This window comes from Sciurus carolinensis, chromosome 15 (assembly GCF_902686445.1).
Source record: "Sciurus carolinensis chromosome 15, mSciCar1.2, whole genome shotgun sequence".
NCBI classification, from domain to species: domain Eukaryota; kingdom Metazoa; phylum Chordata; class Mammalia; order Rodentia; family Sciuridae; genus Sciurus; species Sciurus carolinensis.
Genome location: NC_062227.1, coordinates 80,578,018 through 80,604,328, shown reverse-complemented (window position 1 = coordinate 80,604,328; position 26,311 = coordinate 80,578,018). Strand labels below are relative to the sequence as shown.

Here is a 26,311-nt window from a genome sequence, read left to right as displayed (position 1 = left end):
AGGCGGAGGACAGTGCAGGCTGAGCAGGGCAGGCGACTAGGAACGGGCAGCATGTGGGGAGAGGGGTGCGTCTGCACGCCCCGGGTGGAAGGGATGAGGGCCTCAGGTTCCCTCACAGGTCTGTCTGCTGGCCTCTGGGCAGGGAGCAGTGGACACAGCCAGAGGGACCTGGTCCTGGTGAATGGCTAATGTGGGGTGATGGGGCAGGAGGAGGTGGGGCGATCCCCTGGAACAGGGGCAGGACGGGCTGAGAGTGGCCCCAGGCAGTCTCTGTGCTTGTTTTTCCCTAGGACAAGAGGCTTGGGCAGAGGTAGGTGGGACAGGAAGTCTGCAGACAGAAGAGAGACGAGGATGTGGGCTGGAGGGCAGGCAGGAGCCCTCCGCTGCTCGGCTGGAGGCAGGGAAGGTGGCCCAGGAGCACACGCCTGATGGCTTCCACTCCTGTGGTGACGGTGCAAGCAGCAGACTCTCCCTTGAAGCAGCCAGTGAGGCCAGCACACGACCAGAAGCAAGGGAAGAATGGAACGTGTGGACGAGGCCCGTGAAGAACGCAAAGCCCCACCCAGGGTGTCCACACCGACTGTCCGGAAGCCCTGCCTGCTCCTTACCTGTGTGGATGCGGCTGTGTCGCTCCAGCTGGCTTGGCTTGGCAAACGCCTTGTCACAAGTGTCACACTTGAACACTCTGGGCTTCTGAGAGCTCAAGGAAGGGCCAGCCTGGTGCGTCAGCATGTGCTCCTGGAGGACAGGAAAGGGTAAGAGGGCACGTCAGAGCACAGCAGAACTTGAGAGGCTTGAGCAGCTAAGCAAGGCCAGTCACTGCAAAGACCCCATAAGCCGCAAGGTCAACCAAGGGCTGAGGTCTGATGGCCTGCCTAGGACAAGGCCGGTCATCAGTCAGAGGGTGAGGGGCCTGGGGCTTCCCCAGGAGACTGGGGACATTAGCAGTGAGTCGAGGGAGAGCGCCTTGGGAAGCCCTGCTCGGCTGCTGTCTGACCCGAGTCTGCCTAAGTCCTGGCCAGGGCAGGCTCCCCGCAGACACCTGAAGCTCTGGGCAGGCTCTCCTGGTACACAGCTACCGCCTGGCAGGGAGCCTGGGCTTCTGCAGCCACCCTGCCATTCTGTGCCTTGGATGCTGCACGTCTATCCATTTGTCAAGTGATCCTACGTGTGTGCTGGCGTCTTCTCAGAGACCTGGCGTCTGCTGGGCTGCAGGCTCCTGAGGACGGCCGCTGCTGTGTTCTCAGTGTGTCCAGGTGTGAAGGTGCCGCCCTACCCATGCCCAGGACAGCCAGGTGGCGGGAGACGAGAACCGGGCTCCACAGAGGTGGCGTCCCAGAGTCAGAGCTGCACAGGGCGGTGGACTCAAGCTGGGCCTGAGCACAAGCCAGGCACGTCTGCTGGCAGCGCCACAGGGCTGCCCGACCCGCGTGCACACAGCTGGGCTCGTTCTGCCGCGCAGCCTGGGTTTCTGCCCTCCTGGTCTCTGTCACATCTACATATGATCATGTGGGACTCAGCTCTCCGAGGACACAGCCACCTGCTTCTGGAACCATTTTCTTTGCCCACAGGCACCAGGGTTCCCTCAACTGACCCGAGGGCAGAGTGAAACTGAACTCCTCAAAGTGCTGCCTGGGGCCTCCATCCCCTCCCATGTCTGTGGCCAGTCCCGCCTCTTCAGGAGGACGTCACGTCGGTATGTCCTCAGTCTCCTGCTGCAGGGTCGTGACCCAGAGCGGAAGGCTGAGGGCGAGCACAGGAGGCGAGCTGCCTCACTGGGTGGGCTGGACCCAGGGCCAGCAGCTAAGCACGGAGCACCCACTCGCGGGCCCCGCGGACGCGCGTTCGAGTCGTGCTCGCCCAGGCGTGGCGGGCCCGGGTCCTACCTTGAGGTGCGTGGCGCGCTTGAAGGCCTTCCTGCAGACGCGGCAGCCGTGGATGCGCGCCTTGCCGTGGGCCTCCTTGCTGTGGCGCATCAGCACGGCGGCCGAGGGGAAGCTGCACTCGCACTCCAGGCACTGGTGTGCGGGGCCGTCCTTCTCAGGCTGGCTGCCGGGGGCCAGGGCGGAGACATCGGCCACCTGGGGACACGGGTCTGCGGTCACTAGACTCACGAGCACAGCAGCGCCACACCTGCTCACACCTCGCCGCTGAGGCTGGGCACCGCGGCCGCGCTCCTGCCATGCCCTCCGTGCTGCCGCCCGGCACCCTTGGAGTCACTGGCCGAGAGCAGGTCAGCCCACCACTCCTTCCTGGCCACTCTGGGCCAGGTAGTCTGACACACCAAGCCCCTCTCCTCAGCCTAGCAACACAGGAGTAAGGCCACCTGCCTGCCAGAGCCGTGCGGCCCGCGAGGGGTGCAGGGAAGGCACTGGGCACCCCTGGGCACAGGCTCAGGCAAGCGGCAACCCTGGCCTGCAGGGACCACCGAGGCTGCACAAGCACCAGCCACACTGCTTCAGAAGCAGGACGGCTCTGGCAGAGGGCCGTCTCGGCAAATGGCACCAGGATGATCCTTAGGAAAGCCCGTAGCCTTTGTTTAGACTAAAGCTTGTCCCCGATCGCTTCCATGGTGCCACCGTCCATCACTCAAAAGCACACGTGCAGAGGGCCATTACTGTGGACGGCAGACTGCCCGGGCTAAAGCGACATGCTGGACCATGGCCAAGGGCTGCCACAGGCGCTCTGGACAGAAGAGACTGAGGGAGGAAAGGAACCCAAACCCAGAAGATACTGCAAATACGGGGCATGCCAGGGGCGACTCTGCACGCCCGTGTGCAGAAAACAAACGGAACTCCTCGTGAGCCAAGAGTCTAAAACCCTGTCAAAAATGACGTCCAAAGCTCTTCTGTGCTTGCAGATACAAAAAAGAAAGAAGTCACGTGGGTAAAAGAAAGGACACAGTGCGGAGCACACAGCATTCCGCATCTGAAACAGGCGCCAAAAGTCACAGCAACAGAGACAGGGCTGCCTGTAGCCAGAGTCCACTCTGCAAAGCCACAAGTCAGCATCTGGTCCCCTTCATTCAGGAGAGAAACAGACCAGCACAGCAGCAATGCCTGTGGCCCCAGCTCATCTGGAGGCTGAGGCAGGAGGATCACAATTCAAGGCCAGTCTTTGCAATTTAGAAAGATGTACCTCAAAATAAAAAATAGAAAGAGCTGGAAGCACCCCTGGGGTCAACCCCGTACTGGGAAAAAACAGAAAGAGACTGACTCTAAAAACAAGGTCCACAAAATCACTGTCAGCACAAGGAAGAATCAGCAGGCGACCAGGTCGGAAACCAGGCTCCAAACTCGGCAGAAGCCCAGGTCACAACCTGGACTTGAGCCGCTGGCTGTTGTGACTGCTGTAGAGGAAAGTCCCCAGTGCTCTGCTGATTCCACAGCCACGTGCCTCAGCGCTCCAGAGGCACACGGATGGCAGGGGAGACCTGCGAATCACACTTGCCAAAGGGGGGACAGAGCGCATGTGGTGTGACCTTCAGGTCACCGAGACACACGGTGTCGGAGCCAGACATCAGGTACTTCCAATCTGTGTGTGTGCTGTGTGCTGTGTGTGTGGTAAGTGCTGTGCATGTGTGTGTGGTAAGTGCTCTGCATGTGTGTGTGGTAAGTGCTCTGCATGTTGTGTGGTAAGTGCTCCTGTGCATATGTGTGTGTGGTAAGTGCTGTGCATGTGTGTGGTATATGTGTGTGCTGTGCATGTGTGTGTGCCGTGTGTTAAGTGCTGTGCATATGTGTATGCACTGTGTTTGTGTGGTAAGTGCTGTGGTGTGTGGATGTGTGTTAAGTGCTGTGTGTGTGTTAAGTTCTGTGCATGTGTGTGCTGTGTGTGTGTGATGTGTATGTGTGGTAAGTGCTATGCATGTGTGTGAGAGGTGTGTGTGGTAAATGCCATGGTGTGTGTTAAGTGGTGTGCATGTGTGTGCTATGCGTGTGATATGTGTGTGGTAAGTGCTGTGTGCTGTGTTTGTGTGGTATGTTGTGTGTGGTATGTTTGTGTGTGTGTGGTGTCATGTTGTGTGTGTGGTATGATATGTGTATGTGGTGTCTGTGGTATGCTGTGCGTGTTTGTGTGTGCAGTATGTGTGGTGTGTATGTAGTGTGTGTGGTGTGTTGTGTGTATGTGTGTGTAGCAAGTGCATGGGGTGGAGGGACCTCAAGAAGCAGAAGCAGGCGGGGCGGCCTCCTCCCACCACCAAGTGGCCTCGGTCCCGCTCGCAGGCCCAGAGCCTGGCGGGGACCTGCTGCTGGGCCAGGGCTGCTGGCAGGGATGCCACGTGCACTCAGCCCGGGCGAAGGGCCGCTCTGCCGACCCCAAGCCTCCAGCACTCTGACCTCTTGCCAAACGGCTCCCACTTGGGACGGGCCATGCCGTGGGGACGGGCCCAGCACACGTGCAGACGCGCGGGCCACGCAGACGCACGTGGAGCAGGGCGGCTGGAGGTGGGGACACCACACCACAGGGCAGAGCGCCAGGGAGGGCCGCCTCCACAAGGCAGCCGCTGTCCTCGGGCGCAGCCCTGTGGCTCCTCGGAGCCAGCCCCACTTGCGGGCCCCCTGCGAAGCCCAGCACGCCTGCCTCAGCCCACGTGTGGGGACAACATGGACCCAGTGTACCTGGTAGGCGATCTCCTCGCAGGCGCCTGACGAAGACTGCGGGGTGTGGCTCACTAGTATGACTTGCGGCGAGCTTGCGCCACCTGGGCCCGAGAGAGAGGGATCCGCGAGCAGCGCCGGGAACTGCTGGCCCTGCAAAGGATCGTGGTTACTTCACTGCGCGTCCAGGCACCCACCAGTCAGGCAGAATTCAAAAGCCCTTCCGTGGCGCGGCCACTGCAGAAAGCGAGACTCACCAGGCCACACAGCACCAGAGAAATGAAAATCTAGGTCCACTTGAACTCCTGAGGACAAAGGTCACGGCAGCACTATGGACAGCCAGAGTGGACACAGTGTGATGCCACCAACTGAGGAATGCACAAAGGCACACAAAGGCAAGCTGTGGTGCGGCAGTGTGGGCCAGGACCGTCCCCAGAGGCTCACGGACTGAGAAAGGACCTGGTCCCCAGGGCAGCAGTGTTTGAAGGTGAGCCTGGGGGTGGGTGGACCACCAGGGGTCTCGTCTCTCTCCACAGAGGGACTCGCAGCGCAGGGGATCCTGGGAGGTGGTGGGCATTGCGGACCCTCCGCCCTCACTCTGCCGCCCAGTTGGAATGCGGTGAGCAGCTCTGCTCTGCCCTTCCCACAGGTCTCACCACAAGCCCACAGCGATGGGGTCAACCATGGGCCAAAAGAAACCCTCCCTCCCTCCCTGAGACGTCCTCCGGTACGCCATCACAGCGACAGGAAGCGAACACAGTGGCAAAACCCTCCCCAAACTTTCTCAGGTACACCGTCACAGCGACAGGAAGCGAACACAGTGGCGAAACCCTCCCCGAACTTTCTCAGGTACGCCGTCACAGCGACAGGAAGCGAACACAGTGGGATAGTATCTGGCAGTAAAAAACTGAGCACAGATACAAGCTGCAACGTGGATGGACCTTAAAAACACCATGCAAACTGAAAAACGTCAGTCACAAAAGCCCGCATGCTCTATGATTCCACACGGAGGAAACAGGCAGAAACAGAAGAAGCTGAAGGGCCCCTAGGGGCTAGAGGCACAGGAGAGGGCTGCCCAGGCAGGGAGAAGAGGGGTGTGAGTGACAGGGCACCAGGCTTCCCTGGGGGTAGTGAATGTGCCTCAACTTGACAGGTGGTGATGCACTACCAATGCGCTGCACCGTGTGGCTGTGACAAGTCATGATCCATTCCCTATCCAGAGGAACCAAGCTGCTCCCATGTAAGACTTATTACAAACACTGCACTCGGCCTGCTGAGACGGACATTTGTGGAGCCCGGGTAGACTTTCTTGTCCTCAATAAACACTTAGTAACTACGTGTTAATGGGGTAGAGTGTGAGACGCGGGTCATCCTGCATCCTCCTGATGGGAACCCTAGAACTCCCTGCTTCTAGGGACTTGGAGGCCCCAGGCCCACCCAAGTCACCTGAGCTGATAGACTGCCTTTCATGGTTACCTGGTGGAGAACCGTTCAGCCATAAAAAAACTGTCCTTTTAAATATGCGGGTGGACTCTGTGGAATGAAATCATGCTGCGATTTAAGTTTTCACATACACTTAGTCCAGGGAAAACGATGACCACTTGTTTTAAAACAGACATGCCATTTTCCTACCATGTACAAAACTGCTTGGAGTCTGTGACACCAGCAACAGTAGCCAGAGAGTGGACAGAGAAGAGAGCACAGGCAGGCAGGGAGGGCAAAGGACAGCAGGGCGGCTGCAGCTGGAAAGGCCCTCAGTCTGCAAGGCTACAGACACAGGAGCTCAGGACAGCATGAATGGCCACATAGTCTGCAGTGCCACAGACACAGGAGCTCAGACAGCCTGAATGGCCACACAGTCTACAATGGTACACTGACACAGGAGCTCAGGACAGCCTGAATGGCCACACGCTGCAATGCCACACTGACACAGGAGCTCAGACTGCCTGAATGGCCACACAGTCTGCAATGGCACACTGACACAGGAGCTCAGGACAGCATGAATGGCCACACAGTCTGCAATGCCACACTGACACAGGAGCTCAGACTGCCTGAATGGCCACACAGTCTGCAATGGCACACTGACACAGGAGCTCAGGACAGCATGAATGGCCACACAGTCTGCAATGCCGCACTGACACAGGAGCTCAGACTGCCTGAATGGCCACACAGTCTGCAATGGCACACTGACACAGGAGCTCAGGACAGCATGAATGGCCACACAGTCTGCAATGCCACACTGTCACAGGAGCTCAGGACAGTATGAATGGTCACACGCTGCAATGCCACACTGTCACAGGAGCTCAGGACAGCCTGAGTGGCTGTGGTGGTGCATGATCACCGCTGCCTGGGAGGCTGTGGCTGCTTCCACTCACCCACTGTGGTGACACCTCTAGGGTGTCAGTGGCACACTGCAAGCACCACCTGCCTACACTATCTGAAAAATGGTGTCAAACTGGACTTGTTCGTTCAGGTTTCTTCTTTTTTTAATCAAAGACAAGATAAAAAATGAAAACCTGCCTGGCAGAAATGCTGATATATATAGGAATCACTGTTGGCTCACAAATTCAGACATTCCCAGTCTAAAGTCAAATATCGAGTATGCTTTACACAAATTCCTCGTTAGAAATCTAGAGTCCAGTAAAGTCTACACTGGAGAATCCGCATGTCACAAGTGAACCCACTAACACGCCATTGCCCAAGGTTCGCTGGGCTGCACCGTGATCTATACTCCGCGCACTTCTTCGCTGCACCCAGTCCCTCTGAGGCAGAAGCGGCAGAACTCTGCACTCCCCACGGGCATGGGAACACCCTCTGGAGCACGCATGCCCAATGCCTGGGCCTGCGACCGTGCCAGGGAGGCCAGTGCTGCGCCGCCCAGCTGCTGCGCCTGAGCCAGGGGAGGGCGCTGGACCCACTAGGGGCTGGCGAGACCTGAGAATGCCAATGGCCCACCCAGCGGGGGAATGCTGAAAAATGACCAAGGGTTGGACACTGATGACCAAAGCTTGATGTGACAGCAAGTTTCCCAGGTCACTACCAGGCCCCGGACAGTCGATCAAGTTCACTCACCACAGGAACTGAAATGTCATCAGAAAATATATTTAAGGAAATTACTTAAGAATGTTTTTGCCAACAGCCAGGCCCAGTAGGAACCCTGGCCGGACTGACTGAGCCCCGTCTCCAGGATCCCTCAGCCTGACCGATCACTCCCTGCCTCTGGGGCCCTCACATCAACTGACTGCTCCCTGCCACCAGGACCCCCACGCCAACTGACAGCACCCTATCACCGGGACCCCAGACCGACTGATTGCACTCGGCATCCAGGATCCCAGAAACACACCAAACACATTGGACCTCCAGGACCCCTGCCGGGCCAACTGCATCCCATCTCCAGGACCTCCAGCTGACCACGTCCACCCCTGAGCTGCAGCTCCCCATTTGCCAACACATTTCGAAGCCAGAGCAGCCATCTTGGATAATCCTGGAAGTCGTAGCTCTGATCTTTGGGTGGGGCAAATCCCATCCTGAGAAGCCTGCTGGAAGCTTGAAGCTCATTGTCAGGTACCTCTCATGCATCAGGCTACTGAACACTGGGAGGTTTCATTAGTGTATGACTGTTATACAGTAGATTTTCTTTTCTCTCTTTTTTAAAAAAATTTAAGTTTTTATTTCTTTACTTTTCTTGCTTTCTCTTTCTTTTGTTTACCTGCTCCCTCAAAGTATCTTTCTCCCTCTTTTGCGTGCTAACATCCAATTTCTTTTGATTACACTCTCACGCTTTCTATTTTCTAGAACTTCTGTATATTCTTTTCTTATCCCATTAACAGCCACATTCTACATCCCTCTGCATCCTCTTTGTCCCCCATTAGAAACTGCAGACCTTATTGCAAACCTGTTTGTTTTACCGAAGATAATATTTGAACTCATTTTGTTTCTTAAGACAATTTTGTTATTGTCCCCATAGGGGCTATTTGGTCTAGGATTGCATACTATTGAATTGGGCACTGCTAATATTGATCTCCCCTTAAAGAAAGGGTTTTGGAAACCTATAGGGTCACTATAAGCCTATAGGGGGAAATCTGCAATACCCCAGCTCTGCACTGCTAGAGGGGAAGATACATGAACAACATGAAAAAACAAGGGAAGCAAATGATCCAAACAAATCTAGATTCTATATTAATAGAATCCAATGACAGTATGTTAGAAGAACTGTCAGAAAAGGACTTCAGATTATACATGATTAAGATGATTTGCGAAGCAAAGGATGAGATAAGAGAGCAAATGCAGGCAATGAATGATAATACCAATAAGCTGAAAGAGCAAGTGCAGGAAGCGAAAGATCATTTCAACAAAGAGATAGAGATTCTCAAAAAAAACCAAACGGACATCCTTGAAATGAAGGAGACAATAAACCAAATAAAAAACTCAATGGAAAGCATCACCAACAGACTAGACCACTTGGGAGACAGAACCTCAGACAATGAAGACAAAATATTTAATCTTGAAAATAAAGTCGCCCAAACAGAGAAGATGGTAAGAAATCATGAACAGAATCTCCAAGAACTATGAGACATCATGAAAAGACCAAATTTAAGAATTATTGGGACTGAGGAAGGCACAGAGATACAAACCAAAGGAATGAACAACCTATTCAATGAAATAATATCAGAAAATTTCCCAAACCTGAAGAATGAAATGGAAAATCAAATACAAGAGGCTTACAGAACACCAAATGCACAGAATCACAACAGATCCACACCAAGGCACATTATAATGAAAATGCCTAATATTCAAAATAAAGATAGGATTTTGAAGGCCGCGAGAGAAAAACATCAGATTACTCATAGGGGGAGACCAATATGGATAGCAGCCGACTTCTCAACCCAGACTCTAAAAGCTAGACGGGCCTGGAACAACATATTTCAAGCTCTGAAAGAACATGGTTGCCAAACAAGAATCCTATACCCAGCAAAACTAACCTTCAGATTTGAAGATGAAATAAAATCCTTCCATGATAAACAAAAGTTAAAAGAATTTACAAATAGAAAGCCTGCACTACAGAACGTTCTCAACAAAATATTCCAAGAGGAGGAAATGAAAAACAACAATGGAGGTCAGCAAAGGGAGGAACTACCTTAAGAGAAAAACCACTCAAATGAGAAACCAAGCCAACTTAAAAACCAAAAATAAGCCAAATGACTGGGAATACAAATCATATCTCAATAATAACCGTGAACGTTAATGGCCTAAACTCATCAATCAAAAGACATAGACTGGCAGAATGGATTAAAAAGAAAGACCCAACAATATGCTGCCTACAAGAGACTCATTTCATAGAAAAAGATACCCACAGACTAAAGGTGAAAGGATGGGAAAAAACATACCATGCACATGGACACAGCAAAAAAGAAGGGGTTTCCATCCCTATATCAGATAAAGTGGACTTCAAGTCAAAGTTAGTCAGAAGGAATAAAGAAGGACATTTCATACTGCTTAAGGGAACCATAAATCAGGAAGACATAACCATAGTAAATATTTATGCCCCAAACAACAGTGCATCCCTGTACATCAAACAAATCCTTCTCAATTTCAGGAATCACACAGACCACAACACAATAATTCTGGGTGACTTTAACACACCGCTGTCACCACTAGATAGATCTTCCAAACAAAATCCAACCAAAGAAACCATAGAACTCAATAACACAATCAATAACCTAGACTTAATAGACATACATAGAATATTCCATCCATCAACGAGCGGATACACTTTCTTCTCAGCAGCACATGGAACCTTCTCAAAAATAGACCATATGTTATGCCACAAAGCAGCCCTTAGGAAATGCAAAAAAAATAGAGATACTGCCTTGTGTTGTATCAGATCATAATGGACTGAGAGTAGAAATCAATGACAAAATAAAAAACAGAAATTACTCCAACACTTGGAGACTAAATAATATGCTATTGAATGAAACATGGATAACAAAAAACATCAGGGAGGAGATTAAAAAATTCTTAGAGGTCAATGAGAACGATGATACAACATATCAAAATCTCTGAGACACTATGAAAGCTGTACTAAGAGGAAAATTCATTGCATGGAGCGCATTCCAGAAAAGAATGAAAAGTCAACAACTAAATGACCTAACATTACAGCTCAAAGCCCTAGAAAAAAAAGAACAGAATAACAGCAAAAGTAGCAGAAGACAGGAAATAATTAAAATCAGAGCTGAAATCAATGAAATTGAAACAAAAGAAACAATTCAAAAAATTGACAAAACAAAAAGTTGGTTCTCTGAGAAAGTAAACAAAATAGACAAACCCTTAGCCACACTAACAAAGAGAAGGAGAGAGAAGACTCAAATTACTAAAATACATGATGCAAAAGGAAATATCACGACAGACACCACTGAGATACAGAACACAATGAGAAGCTACTTTGAAAATCTGTTTTCCAACAAAATAGAAACTACTAAAGACATTGACAAATTTCTAGAGACATATGCTCCTCCCAAACTGAACCAGGAGGACATACACAATTTAAACAGATCAATATCAAGCAATGAAATAGAAGCCATTAAAAATCTACCATCCAAGAAAAGCCGAGGACCAGACGGATTCTCAGCTGAGTTCTACAAGACCTTTAAAGAAGATCCCATTCCAATACTTCTCAAAGTATTCCAGGAAATAGAAAAGGAGGGTACCCTTCCGAACTCATTCTATGAAGCTAATATCACCCTCATACCCAAACCAGGAAAAGACACATCAAGGAAAGAAAATTTTAGACCAATATCCTTGATGAATATAGATGCAAAGATCCTTAACAAAATATTGGTAAACTGTATCCAAAAACATATTAAGAAAATTGTGCACCACGATCAAATGGGGTTCATTCCTGGAATGCAAGGATGGTTCAACATTCGTAAATCAATAAACGTAATTCATCATGTCAATAGACTTAAGGATAAGAATCATATGGTTATTTCAATTGACGCAGAAAAAGTGTTCAACAAAATACAACACCCCTTCATGTTCAGAACACTAGAAAAAATAGGGATAGCAGGAACATACCTGAATATTGTAAAGGCTATTTATGCTAAGCCCATGGCCAACATCATTCTTAATAGAGTAAAACTGAAACCATTCCCTTTAAAAACGGGAACAAGACAGGGATGTCCTCTTTCACCACTTCTATTCAACAATGTCCTCGAAACTCTACCCAGAGCAATTAGGCAGACCAAAGAAATTAAAGGGGTATGAATAGGAAAAGAGGAACTTAAGCTGTCACTATTTGCGGATGACATGATTATATATTTAGAGGATCCAAAAACCTCCTCCAGAAAACTTCTAGACCTCATCAATGAATTCAGCAAAATAGCAGGCTATAAAATCAACATGCATAAATCTAAAGCATTTTTATATGCAAGCGACGAAACAGCTGAAAGGGAAATGAGGAAAACAATTCCATTTGCAATAGCCTCAAAAAAAAAAAAAAATACTTGGGCATCAATCTAACCAAAGAGGTAAAAGATCTCTACAATGAAAACTACAAAACATTGAAGAAAGAAATTAAGGAAGACCTTAGAAGATGGAAAGATCTCCCATGTTCTTGGATAGGAAGAATTAATATTGTCAAAATGGCCATACTACCAAAAGTGCTATACAGATTCAATGCAATTCCAATTAAAATCCCAATGACATACCTTGCAGAAATAGAGCAATCAATCATGAAACTCATCTGGAAGAATAAGAAACCCAGAATAGCTAAAGGAATTCTTAGCAGGAAGAATGAAACAGGGGGTATCGCAATACCAGAACTTCAACTATACTACAAAGCAATAGTAACAAAACAGCATGGTATTGGCACCAAAATCGACAGGTAGATCAATGGAACAGAATAGAGGACAAGGACACAAACCCAAATGAATACAATTTTCTAATACTAGACAAAGGTGCCAAAAATATGCAATGGAGAAAAGATAGCCTCTTCAACAAATGGTGCTGGGAAAACTGGAAATCCATATGCAACAGAATGAAACTAAACCCCTATCTCTCACCCTGCACAAAAATCAACTCACAATGGATCAAGGACCTTGAAATCAGACCAGAGACCCTGCATCTTATAGAAGAAAAAGTATGTCCAAATCTTCACTTGTTGGCTTAGGATCAGACTTCCTTAACAGGACTTTCATAGCACAAGAAATAAAAGCACGAATCAATAACTGGGATAGATTCAAACTAAATAGCTTTCTCTCAGCAAAGGAAACTATCAGCAATGTGAAGAGAGAGCCTACAGAGTGGGAGCCTACAGAGTGGGAGAATATCTTTGCCACTCATACTTCAGATAGAGCACTAATTTCCAGAATATATAAAGAACTCAAAAAACTCTACACCAAGAATACAAATAACCCAATCAACAAATGGGCTAAGGATATGAACAGACACTTCACAGAAGAAGATCTACAAGCAATCAGCATACATATGAAAAAATGTTCACCATCTTTAGTAATAAGAGAAATGCAAATCAAAACTACACTAAGATTCCATCTCACCCCAATTAGAATGGCGATTATCAAGAATACAAGCAACAATAGGTGTTGGAGAGGATGTGGGGAAAAAGGTACACTCATACATTGCTGGTGGGGTTGCAAATTAGTGCAGCCACTCTGGAAAGCAGTATGGAGATTCCTCAGAAAGTTTGGAATGGACCTACCATTTGACCCAGCTATCCCACTCCTCGGCCTATACCCAAAGGACTTAAAATCGGCATACTACAGAGATACAGCCACATCAAAGTTCATAGCTGCTCAATTCACAATAGCCAGACTATGGAACCAACCTAGATGTCCTTCAATTGATGAATGGATAAAGAAACTGTGGCATATATATATATACAATGGAATATTACTCAGCTATAAAGAATAATAAAATTATGGCATTTGCAGGCAAATGGATGAAATTGGAGAATATCATGTTAAGTGAGATAAGCCAATCTCAAAAATCCAAAAGACGAATGATCTCACTGATAAGCAGATGATGACATGTAATGGGGGGTGGGAGGGGGGCAAGAATGGAGGAAGGAGGGACTGTATAGAGGGAAAAGAGAAGTGGGAGGGGTGGGGGGGAAGGAAAAAAATAACAGAATGAATCAAACATCATTACTCTTTGTAAATGTATGAATTTGCAAATGGTATGCTGTTACTCCATGTACAAGCAGAAACAACATGTATCCCATTTGTTTACAATAAAAATAAATTAAAAAAAAAGAATGTTTTTGCTTTTAGAACCACTTTTCTTTCTTTCACAAACTATACAAAGTAAAAAAGTAATATATAATTAACATCTGTGACTCAAAACTTTCAAACATCCATAGTGATTACATATTTAATTGTTGCTTCCTCTTGGTTCCCTGGGACCCTGGTGAAACAGATTCTTCAGCCTGACCCTCTCAGGGCTCTCGTTCCATTCCTCCCTAACCTGAGGAGCACGTGAGATGGCAGGACCAACATAAACCCCATGAGCTCATCTCCTACTGACAGCTGCCTATCACTTGTCTCACCATCACAAACTGCTAATTCTCATGACCACCTCTTAAGTTTCAGGTCATATTTTTATAACAGTAAATAATAATTTACAATTTGACATTTTCTTATTTGTTCATTAAGCTCTTGGTAACACAGTGATTTCAATTATACAAGCATCTATTACATATACGTAAGAGGAATGCCATTCATGAAGTTCTTAAGAAAGGTTCAGAAAGCTTTTCTTCAAGTTTTCAGACTATTACATCAAGGTAGGATATATGAAGTTTGCCAGTTAACAGATTCAAATGAATCTACACAATTCTATTGGAATACTTCAAGTTGCTTTTTCTCTTTGTCTTTCCTTTTTTGCGGGGAGGAGGGACAATGATGCTAATTCATCATTTGGGGGTTTAGATTTTGTATTTAAGATCTTAAAGCCCAGTAACAAACGCAGGGCTGGCAAACCCCAAAGAATTCCAGAGGTACGCCCAGCTCTCCTGCAGGAGTTTAGTCTGTGCCCCGCAGCCCACAGCCCAGGCGGGCTGAGCAGGAGGGTCAGGTGTCCAGGTGGGAGTACCCACTAGGCGGCAGGGACAGGACTCATGGTGGCATGGGCTCTCAAGGAGGGCACAGGGCAGACCTGCAGCAGTGGCCGCCAGCACGCACAGGCGAGTCCGGGACGATAGGACTAGAGGACAAGAGAAGGGGCCAGTGACAGCAGGCAGCTATCGGAGAGCCTCCTGTGCCAAACAGAGTGCTCTGGACTTTGGAGCAAGTCGGGGGTGGTCACAGGGCAGCGCCCTTTAAGAAAAGTCACCCACCTTGCCGGGTCTCTCCCTGAACCAGGCCACCCTCGTCTGTCCATCCTAGGGCTCAGTCACACGGCACTTCATTCGCAAGCCCTCTTTGAAGACCCTCCTGTAGGCCACACATGCTCTTAGCAAAACCCTTCCGACCTGCTCACAGGCTTCTGTGAGTGACAGCAGCACAGTACCAGAAGCCCACAGCCCGTGTTCTGCAGAAGACGCAGACAGCCCAAGCAAACACTCAGACTTCCACACACAACTCACCCGCGATGCTGAGCATTTACTGCACTTTCACTTTAATTATAATCAATAATTCTCAAAGTGATAAATAATACATACACTTATACACTTTTTTTTTGGTGGGGGGATACTAAGGATTAAATCCAGGGGGAGTTTGCTCTTAAGTTGTATCTCCAGCCCTTTTTATGATTTTTTAAAATTTTGAGATAGGGTCTCACAATGTTGCTTTGGGCCTTAGTAAGTGCCTGAGGCTGGCCTTGAACTTATGATCCTCCTGCCTCAGCCTCCTGAGCCACTGGAATTACCGGTGTGTACCACTGCACCTGGCTCAATGTGATATAATCTAACACAGAAAATCACTCTCACAACTACTGAAACATTTAGGCTTCTAATCAACTTCATCCTCACACCTCCTATCCAAAGCATTAAATTGATTGAATCCATAATTCAAATAACTTTGACTTCATGGCTACCTCTTTAACTACCAGAGTTTAAACTACATAACAAAAGAAGCATCAAGGGCCACAAAAGCAGCTCGACAAGGACAGGAGGCACCAGGCCCTCGCCTGGGGAGGCCAGAGGCTTACGGAGGCAGCTGGAAGCAGGCTCCACTCACTCCTGCACCCGCTGACCCTGACCAGGAATGTAGCAGCAGGAAGAAGCCAGAAGACGAGTCCAGCCTCAGCTGCCACGGGTCTCATGCCAGGAGTCAAGTGCTATCTGGATGCTACGTTACTTGGGGTGCCATCACACCCGGCCTCCTGTCCCGCCTGCTGACAGATCTGATAGTCTAACTGTTCCCATGATGCCTAACAACGGTCACAGGTGGGGAGCGTTAAAGCAGCTAACCCTCCATGAAGGGGTTAAGCCCCTGCCTCTAAAAATATGTTTCAGTCACTTACACTTTAAGGTGGTTGTTTAAGCTTTTAACATTTAGAAGGTATACAACAGCAAGGTGCAACAGAGACTGACTGCCATGTAAGAGAAAGTAAATATGTGCTGAGATACAGGTACTCACTGCTCAGACCTCAGGATGCAATGATGGAACATGCCGGCTACCGTGCTGTGGTGTACTGGCTTCCTAGGGCCACAAACGTTCTGTCCTGGGTTGGGCAGGCAGGTGCCCTGAGGGAAAGCACGGTAGGGCCAAGCAAGGCAGGACACACGCAGGGCTACCCGCTGCAGCTGCTACTTCCAGGGAGCACAGGCCCTGCAGCCATTCTGGTCATCTCAGGGTGGGCCAGCAGTGCGGGCGAAAGCCCCCTTCGCCAGCATGCAAGCCTTTCAAGGGTGTATCTGTGGCTGTGGGGATGGACCAGGCTGACCCTGCCCTGGAGCAGCGCAGGAGATGCCATTTGGCGAACGAGAGTGAGACAACAGAGCGGTTTCTCCAGCAGGTGCTAAAACAGGTGTGGGGCCAAGGTGCTTGCAATGCCGAGATCTTGTTTTTCTTGTACAATGAGCCCGAAAAGCAGGAATGGAACAATCAAAGAATGTGCTTTGCTCTAAGACAAGCAAACGAGTGGAAAGAAGCCCACTTTCTAACTCTACTGCCAGTGCTGCTCTTAGGACAGCCAGAGATCAGTTCACAGAACCCATGTTCCGTCCATCAGCCAGGGACAGGGCCTTCAGGTCAACCATCAAGAGTCTGACTTAGCTCTACTATGATCAATCTTCACTGTGGTTAATCATGATTTATCATTCTCATTTTCAAATTAGGCTCTGAAAAGTTTTCCAGCATTTCAGCTCAAGGCGTCACGTAAAAATGCACACACCTGGATCCAGTCGTGCACCCAGGAACCTAAATGGCAAGGGCAGCAACTTCCCCACCACACCCCGCAAACAGCACAGTACCCCTTGGCACGGCTCACCAACAGACATACATGCTGTAGGGCCACTTACCAGGTTTTCCACTATTAAAATTGTAAGAGAAGACGTCCACAACACAAGTTTATACCACATGGTATATATAAGAACAAACTGCTGGAAATTGTAAAAAACATGCATCTGTGTGTGTGACTACAAAGACTTAGAGGAACAACTAAATGAAAACGCGCATCGTGATTCCACCTTGGTATTGGATTGAAGGGTCTTTCTCATTTAATTTTTGTGCTTTGCTGTGTTGCCTGAAATTTATCCCCTTTTTATGTCTAACATGTTACTCTATTTAAACAAATTTTTATTTTGAAAGAAAATGTACAAAAACAATACACAGTGGGAAAGAGTGAACTTATGAAGTTTCTACAGTCACCTTCTGAAAGGCCCCGTGCTGCCCTCTGTGGACGCTCACCTGAGAGGTGATGTTCAGTGTGACTGTGTCCAGGCCTCCCGACAGCACGCCCTGAGTATCGGCCAGGGTCAGCGTGACACTGGCATCTCCTCCCACGCCTGACGAAGACATGACCAGGTTCTGAGTGGAGATGGCCGACGGCGACACTGGTGCTGTTGAAGGCAGGTTCCCACTGGAGGGACTGAGCTCTGTGAGGTGGGCAAGATGAAGCAGTCAGTCGGGAGCAACACCAGGCAGGAGGCCGGTCCCGCAGTGCACAAAGGACAGTCAGACCTTTAACCCTATCTCACGGGAAGGACCTTCTTAGTGTCTCAATAGCTAAGTTCACACGCCCTGTGCTTACAGTAATGTTGGAAACAATCAGTAGAAGAAGAGTGGAAATAAGACCCACAGCCCAGTCACTGCTACCCCGTAGAGAGAAAGCCCAGATGAGGACTCCCAGGACCAGAGACCACTGAAGAAAACAAGCAGACTGAGCAGAGCTGGGCCCAGGTTGGCGGCAGAACCAGCTCACTCTGCTGCTCTCCTTGGGGTCTTCACCTCAGTGTCCCCTGGTTCTGAAACGCAGGCAAAAAAGAACCCTCGTGCAACCTTTGAATGTTGATTCCTGCTGTCTTCAGTTTCTTCAGGAAAGATAACAAAACTTGGGTACTTCCCCTGGCAGTCAGTGCTAGGAGAAACGAAGCTATCTGGGACAGAATGGGGCAGAGCCAGGCCTTTCTTGTACAGAGCAGATGCCACACACCCTTCTGGCAAGCAGGAGGGGCTCACAGGGACTGTCCAGCCTGCAAGAGCCCCTGAGGCTGTCACAGTGCTGCTCGTGAGCACCAACACCGGCCGCACGCACGCTCCGTCCTCGCGTTCAAGACAGCAACTGAAGCCTTGGCTCAGGAAGCTCACCCCAAATATGGAGAAAAACAAAAAAAAACAAAACCCTCTGCCAGCACCTTGAGAACCCCGCTGCATCGGCCAGGAGCCTGTCCAACAGCAAAGCCAGTTTCTCACCTGCAGCTGCCACTCTGCAAACACAAAGTGGCGAGGGACCCACCCTTGTGGAGCCTGACACTGTGCTGCACAGCCTGCAGCCTGGGAGCCAAGGCCCGCAGCAGGTGGGAGCTCCTCGCCACCAGCAGAGCAGCGCGGGGGCTCACCGTCCAGCTGCAGCTAGTCTGACTCCTGCTTCGCTTTTTATTGACAACTGGGCTGATCTGGGGAAGCAAAGGACTGTTTTTGCCTTTTACTCAATGGCTGATCTTCCCCAAACACGGGACCTCATCAGCTGCTGGAAGCCTTCAAAACCTAACACGCACATGCTCAAGTGTTCACAAGCATCTGACTCTATGAATTAACAGAAAGAAAAAAAAAGTCCATTCTACAAACTAAGGGAAACTCTGCCCAGCACGTCTGTGCTTCCGGTAGCGGTGCTCGATCCCCTGCTTCCTACCCCTACTCGGAGTGGGTGAGGGAGAGCTGCTTGGAGTCTGTACCCAGTCACTCTCCACTGCCACAAGAAAACCACAGGGAGATCTAAGCCCAGTGTTAGGACAGCCTCACCTCAGTGACTGATTTGAAGTTTTCTCCTAGGACAAAACTTTTAAGCCAAAACTTCAAAAACTAGTTGTATCCAATACACGTTTTAATATATGTGTAAGCATAAGAAAACGGCCACTATTCATAAACAGAGGAAACAAAAGCACAGCAGGAAACCAAAGAAGACAATCCTGAACTGAAAGCGAGAATCAGGCAGAATGGGGCCTTGCTCAACGCCCCCCACACTGGGGTACAAAGTTAATCTCACGGACAGCACAGCTTGCTTAAAATAACTTTCTTCATTTCCAACATTAAAAGTCAGATATACAAAAGGAAAGCAGAAAGTCACTGAGTTACTAAGAGGCAATGTTAATTTTGCTGTCCAATCGCATCTAAAGCTCCCAGCATGCCATTCAAAAGCAAAGCTCCACCCAAAAAACAAGCCCTCGAGTTCTCACGTGAAAAAGGAATAAAGACGCCATCCTGAAAAACAAAGGTTTCCGCTTTCTCAACATGACCTTTCTTTTAATCCCACTGCTAATTTCTGCAAAAATCTTACTGAAATAAAAGTGATACATCCTGGGTGCCTCACGGCCGGGCGGCGGGGAGCGCGCTCTGCTGCGCCACCAGGCTGGCTCCAGGGGAAGCACCTTGCTTCCCGCTACACACCAGGGCTTCCACGGAAGGAACCTTCACTGTCCGCAAAATGGCTTTCTTATTTTCAAGGACAACCTCATGGGATAGTTATGAGGATTAAGTGAGCGAGCATAAACGTGCCGATATTCAACAAGTTATCAGAATAACACCAGCACATAAAAATCCTCACATTAGAAAATGACTCCCGGCTCACACAAAGAGCGTAGGGCTGAGAACCATGGGCACAAAGCATGCCAGACAGACAGGCTGGACGCCAGCACAGGCCAGAGCACACCGAGACCAGTGGCCAGCCAGGACCCAGGGAGGCACACGTTCCGAGATGGGGCGCCTGTGTGCTAACCGACCTCAGGACAGCTTACCTGCCCACCTCGAGTGAGCTCCTGCCCATTGATATTTCGGGCCGGTTTACCTGCTGTGCAATGTTCTGCCATATTTTGAATTTCTCTATCTAATCTAAGTAGACATCTGAGGACAAAGAGCAGGTGAGCACCACAGGTCTCTAGGACGTCCTCGTTGAGAGCGTCCACCCAGTAACCTGTCTCCAGTTTATGGAACATGAGCAAGAATCACAAAGCTATCTGTTCTGCTCTTTGCTGAACACAGTGTTGTGGAATCACAGACTCTCTAAAGACTAATCTGCGAATTATGTAGTCGCCTCCACTTATAGGAAGTGACCTGAGAAAACTACAAGCCTTGAATTCCAGCCCCGGAGTTCACCGAGCCTGGATTTCTCCACATGACAAGTGCTCACTGAATCCTGGTTTTCTGCAGAGCTGATTCTGGAAGACAGAGGTCAGCGCAGCTGGAAGGAGGCTGGAAACGCAAACTTACTAACCAGAGATAGTCAGGGTGATCTCCTGTGGAGACCCCGAGGACGACGTGGCTGTGGGACCCGCCGCCTGGGCCAAGACCTGGCTGAGACTCGAGTTGTTGATGGTCAGGGTGATCTCGTGTGGGCCCGTGGACGTGGACACAAGACCTTGCGAAGTCATCACTTGAGTGAGGTCCTGGGTCCCTGCTCATCAGTACAAAGCAAAACATAGCTGAGATCCAAAACTGCACATTTATCCTCAGGTGTATTAAAAGTAATTTAATTAAACTGTTATTTCAAAGAGATAAAGATTCAGAATGACCCATCCATCGCCTCCAGTTACTTCCTCTAAGACCCTGGGTCTGATCCAGAGCACCATAGGGACACGTGTATGAGCCCACGTGGACAGCCTTGCAACAAAACCAGACGGGGCACGAGCACAGTGGCTGCCAGCACAAGCCCTTCAGAGGCGCACCGAGCAAGCAGGCTGAGGACTCAGAGGAGCTCGCTCGACCCCAGGAAGGACAGGACCGTGACACCAACACAGGTCTCACCACTGCTGCTGGTGGTCAGCACGGAATCCTGCTCAGACAGTGGGCTGATGGTCAGATTGGCAGACGTCACTGTGGGCTGCAAGGACAGGCCTGAGATGGGCTGAATGACGACACTGGCGGGCACCGTGCTGTCCGGGGTCTGCAGAGAGCTGTTCTGTGGGGCCGCGCCAGGCTCCCCCGAGAGCGGCTGCGTGAGCAGGTTGCCCTGCTGCAGCGTCTGCTGCAAAATACTGGGATCGATCTGCAAAGCAACACGGATGCCTATCATGGACCCTGCGAGCCTCCAAGTGACTGGGACAAGGCGAAAGCACAGAAGCCACAGCAGTCACCACACCTGCAACGTGATGTTGTTGATATTGGAGGCATCGATTCCGGAAATTTGAACATTTGGCCCAACCAAGTTGGCAGCCAGCTGTAACTGGATGCCTTCCAGGGTGGCCAGGCTCCCATCCGTCAAAGACACCGTCAGGTCACCACCAGCTGCCAGAGAAGGAGAAGGGAAGGGTCACACCATGAACGCTTTTCGAATCTGATTTTCACACAGGGATTTTTAAATAAGTTTTATAAATGTTAACATAACTCACTAAAGTAATCCTGGTATTTTCACTACACACATACATTATCTAATTGAATCATCACAAAACAAATCCTGTGAGATAAATATCAGGAGTATCTATTTTGAAAACATGCCAAAAAGTGGCTCAAAGAGAGTCCACAGGTAAGACCCAGGTCTGAAAACAGCAGTGCCCAAGAAACGCCAGTCCAGCTGCAACTGTGCTGCGAGGCACCAAGGCGTCTGCTGCAGCCAAGAACTGCTGGGCTTCCTGCCAGTTATGAACAACCCGGCAGCCGGGACGCTTTCTTCAGACTGTGACCCGGGGATCGCAGTAACTCCACTGTACTGGAAGCTACACCAATGAGTGTTCCGGAATCAACTCTCACTACTGAACCTAAAAGAACGCCAAGTACGGAGAAACACATCTCGGCCACTAAAACCAAAAGCAGACCAAAGTGCTAAGGTGTTAAGAAGCACACGTGGCAGACGGGAAGTGGAAGATGAACTCCCCTTTCCTCTGGCCTCAGAAGGGACAGGCTCCAGGAAGGGCACACTCCACTGCAGAAACTGCACCCCTCCACCCGGGACACGAGGGGTGCAGAGCATACAGAGAGGGGTCGTTCCCCAGCTCGGCTCTTACCCGACACCGAGGCAGGCAGAATAGCCTGGCCCACCAGTCCTTGCAGATTCTGCAGATTCTGGTCGAACTGCCCTGTTAGCACGGAGTTGTTCATGATGAACACGTTAGGGTCCGTGGAGGAGGAGCCCAGCAGGTTGGCCGGCTGCAGTCCCTCTGGCGAGCTGCGTGCCGCGGGCTTTCTGACCTTCTTCGGGTCTGGTTTGTAGTGGAACTGCATGTGCGTCTTCCTGCGGCCCGAGGTGCGGAAGCGGAGCTCGCAGTGAGGGCACTTGAAAGGCTTCGCTCCCGTGTGCAGACGCATGTGCACCTTCAGGCTGCCCTTGGTGGAGAAGGCGTTGCTACACACGTGGCAGCTGAAGAGCTTCTGACCTGCGGAGAGCAGCCAAGCGTCAGCGGGGCCTCGGCACGGCGTGCTCCTGACCCCCGGGGCCGCGAGGGCAGGCAGTGTGGGATCCTTGGGCCCAAGTGCTCTACAGAGGTTACCGACCTGGCAGCCAGGTGCAGAGCCCCAGGGCATGCTGCTGACAGCCTGAGGCCAGTGCGTGCTCACCCACATCAACTGTGCCCTTCCCTGAACTACCGTCTCGCCTCTGCTGGTGTCTGCCTGATGGTTACTGGAAGCAAGGTGCAGACTTAGCAGACTTAGCCACTTGTGTGGCTTCTCTTTGGTTTTACAAAGGGCACTCAGCACCTTAGCTAATCTCTAATCTCTGATCTCTTTTGTCAAATGGGGACAACCAGTGTGGCTGGCACCGGGCAGGGACCCTTCAGGGACCATGCGCCATGTGCCGGTCACATACCCACTTCTTTCCTTCCCAGCTCTTCTCACCATCACCTGGGTCATGAAGGCCACCAGGACACAGGGGTTGCCAGCCCAGGCTCTCCGCTTTGCCCTGGGAGAGCCTGGGTAGGAAAGCTTCCTGGCCCGCCCTTTCCCTCTGCTGCCCAGGAACAAGTGCTTCAGCAGGGGTGATGCAGGTGGGGACCACAGGAGGCCCGGACTTCACACTGGGTCCTCATGGGTCACCCCGGCACTGCACATGGAGAAAGGGCCGCCAGAAGCATTCTCAGAGACACCCTCTGCTTCCCATCCACAGGAGCTGCAGAAAGCCCACTGAGCAGGCACCGAGGGTGGGGGCACCTCCCAGCCCAGGGCACAGCATGGCGACTGGAGGCTGGTAGGATTCCACAGCCCCCACCTTCAAGAAGCCTCAACAGGCTGCAGGAGACACCCCTCCGGCCAGACGAGACCCAGAGGAAGAACATGACCCGCGACTTCAAGATCTCATCTCCTTTTCTTGGACCATTTTCCTCATGTCAGGATTAGGGGGAAAAATCCTTTTATACCCACTTTCTCACAGATCCTGACTTTTAAGCTTTCGATGATGCTGACAAAGTGTCAAAGTGTGCGAAACACATGGGAATGAAACAGAAGCAGCAGCAGGCCTGCCCAGGCCGTCCGTACCTGTGTGGGTCTTCACGTGGCAATCCAGAGTGGACTTGACCGTGAAGCTCTTCCCACACTCCTCACACTTGTACGGCTTTTCTCCAGTGTGGATTCGAACATGCCTAACAAAGACACTTGCGATTCAGTGGTTTTATTTTTAAATATGTACACTGACAACTTTATGATTTGAAATTCATAACCATATAAATAAGAATCATGTGTTCCTAGGTTCTGATTAAACTTGGCCAAATACAAATTTTGAGCTTTACTCTACACGTGAAAAATATCATTAAAAATATAAATAACAAAAATATTTGCAAGACAAATGAAAACAAGGTTAATTTCTTAAAAAAGAAAGAACTCTTGCTAATCAGCAAGAAGACAGCGCACATCAGAGCAGACAGGTGGGTGAGGTGGAACTCACGGAAGAAACGGCCAAGGCACAGGCTGGGTGGGGCCCTCGTCAGCAGCCAGTGCAGCCCTGGGGCCTGGGGGAGGCCATCTCACCACACCTGCAGCAAGCAGGCGCTCGGGGACACAGCCTCTGGGGGCTACGGCCTGCAGGAGCACATGGCATCCAGCACTGGGGCTGGTGACAGCCCCGGGCTGCCGAGCAGACCCGATGTCACCACTACAAAGGACAAGTGGGGTCTGAGGTGCCGACTCACGGGTACACAGGAGTCAGCGGGAAGTGGCATCACAGGCTGAGGTGGGAGGTGTGGGCACCTCCGGAAAGCACAGAGGCGCACAGCGGCCCTCCCTGTAGGGCGGCACAGCCCTCGCCCGCCCTGGTGTGTCTCCTTGTGAACCCGATTTGACAGGAAGGGAGGCTCAGCCTGGAGGTTTGTTAGGGAAGGACGGGCCAGCTGGCTGCTGTGCACTGCTTTTGGGACTGGCTCCTGTCCTGTGCGTTGAGGCGGCCTCGTCTCCAGCTCGCCCTCCCTGCCGGCCTGGGGGATGTCCCAAGGGTGTGTGGACTCAGACACCACCTCACACCCCCCAGTGGGCGGCAGGCTGACTGTCTCATCCATGATCCCCCACCTCCCACGGTGACAGCACTGTCCCTGTCAGCCAGCTCCTCAGCCTCCCGGCCAGACGCACTCCAAAAACCTTGGACTCGGTGCCACGCCCCCGTCCCTCCAGAGCTGGCTTTCCGCTGCATGTCCCCACCCTCACAGCACAGCTCCCATGACCTAGGTCCCGTCCTGGGCTGCAGCTCGAGGCCCGTCCAGCACTCCACACAAGGCCCTTCCAGCCCCCGCCACGCAGCTCTGGGCGTTCTCCACCTGACGGTCCTCGCTGGCCGTGCACATCCCCTTCTCACAAGGTGCACATGTCCCCAGGGCTCCCCAAGCCCACACACCTCCCGCCTTGCCCCCACCATGCTGCAGAGCACTCTGTGGGTCCAGAGCACGTGGAACATGCCCTGTGTGTTTTCTGGAGCAGACTGCCACATCCGCCACCTTGAAATCTTAGCAGTTCTACTTACTAAGCTGCCTATGCCTATCTGTCTAGATAGTTCTATACCCTAGAGCAAAGACTAAGCAGTCCCACTTCTGAAAGACACTTCAGGAACCTGGGAGAGTCTGGACCTGGACCTTGCCCAGCGGCACAGTCCTCCGCTCCTAACTCTGCCTCAGCCTTGGTTCTGGACTCCTTGCCGCCTGCCACACTCCACCCGTGCATCCATCGCCCTCTTAGCTGCTGGCCCGACTCCTCCCGTGGTTTCCAGCTTGACGTGCGCTCCTCGAACAGACCAGCAGCCCCCGGGGCAGGAGGGCATCTGGCTCTTCTGCACCCCTCAAAGCCTAGCACCCCATCTTCCTCAGTAAACAAATGTTTTATTTTTTACTACTATCGCAACCACACAGGACTGTGCACAAGCAGTGCACAGAGAAACAGGCCTGCTGCTGACTACTCCAGGGAGGTTACCACAGAGTCAACACGCCTGAAGCCCCACTCCCGAAGCTGCTGCACACAGGGCACGTGCAGAAGCCAGCCTCCCGCACTGCCCTGAGGAGCACCAGAGGAATCCCAGCATGCATTTCCAGGAGCCACCTACGAGACCGCAGGGCCTACCTCACCAGGTCGCTGGGCTTCTTGAAGCTCTTGGGGCAGTAGCTGCAGCAGTTGGCATGCTTAGGCTCGGCCTCGAGCTCCGCGTGCTTGTCCTTCATCTCGCTTATGCGGTCCTTCTCTGCAGCCGACTGCACCAGGACCTTCTCGGACACTGTGGCACTCTCCTGCGGCCGGATCTTGGCCAGTTGGGCCGTCTCCTCCTCCGTGAAGGTGATGACCTCGGGACGAGACTTCCTGGAGGCACTTCTGTCTGGGTTCTCTTCCTCTTCCTCCAAGCACATATCTACCCAAACACAGGAGAGGACCAAAACCTCACCAAGCGCAGCTGTGCTCAGAACAGGTCCATCAACACTAGCTGCGCACGAGGTCGAGACAGCCAACCCAGGCTGCTCCTGAGATGATACAGAGCTGCCTTTCCCACTGCTGTTCTGTTGAAAAGCCAGGTGAGACGGGGAAGGAAACAGGCACGTGAAGGATAGGCCTTGGGGGGGCTGCTGACCCTGAGGACACTGGGACTGACCCCAACACAAGGACCAGCGGGCGGCTCGAAGCTGCTGGGGTCCAGGCGAACCC

The 26,311-nt window shown here is 50.9% G+C and overlaps 1 protein-coding gene across 2 annotated transcripts in view; it reads right to left on the bottom strand.

Moving 5' to 3' along the window:
- Znf236 (zinc finger protein 236) overlaps positions 1–26,311 on the bottom strand; it is a 93,572-nt gene that overhangs the window by 5,538 nt on the left and 61,723 nt on the right. For both annotated transcript variants that reach the window (XM_047526301.1, XM_047526302.1), the window contains exons 20-29: positions 25,739–26,021; positions 23,678–23,781; positions 22,213–22,581; positions 21,351–21,496; positions 21,017–21,257; positions 20,487–20,666; positions 17,465–17,652; positions 4,623–4,754; positions 1,887–2,081; positions 609–738 (exon numbers count right to left, since the gene is read on the bottom strand). In XM_047526301.1, coding sequence (XP_047382257.1) covers positions 609–738; positions 1,887–2,081; positions 4,623–4,754; positions 17,465–17,652; positions 20,487–20,666; positions 21,017–21,257; positions 21,351–21,496; positions 22,213–22,581; positions 23,678–23,781; positions 25,739–26,021 — 1,968 coding nt within the window. The remainder of the gene's footprint in view (positions 1–608; positions 739–1,886; positions 2,082–4,622; positions 4,755–17,464; positions 17,653–20,486; positions 20,667–21,016; positions 21,258–21,350; positions 21,497–22,212; positions 22,582–23,677; positions 23,782–25,738; positions 26,022–26,311) is intronic.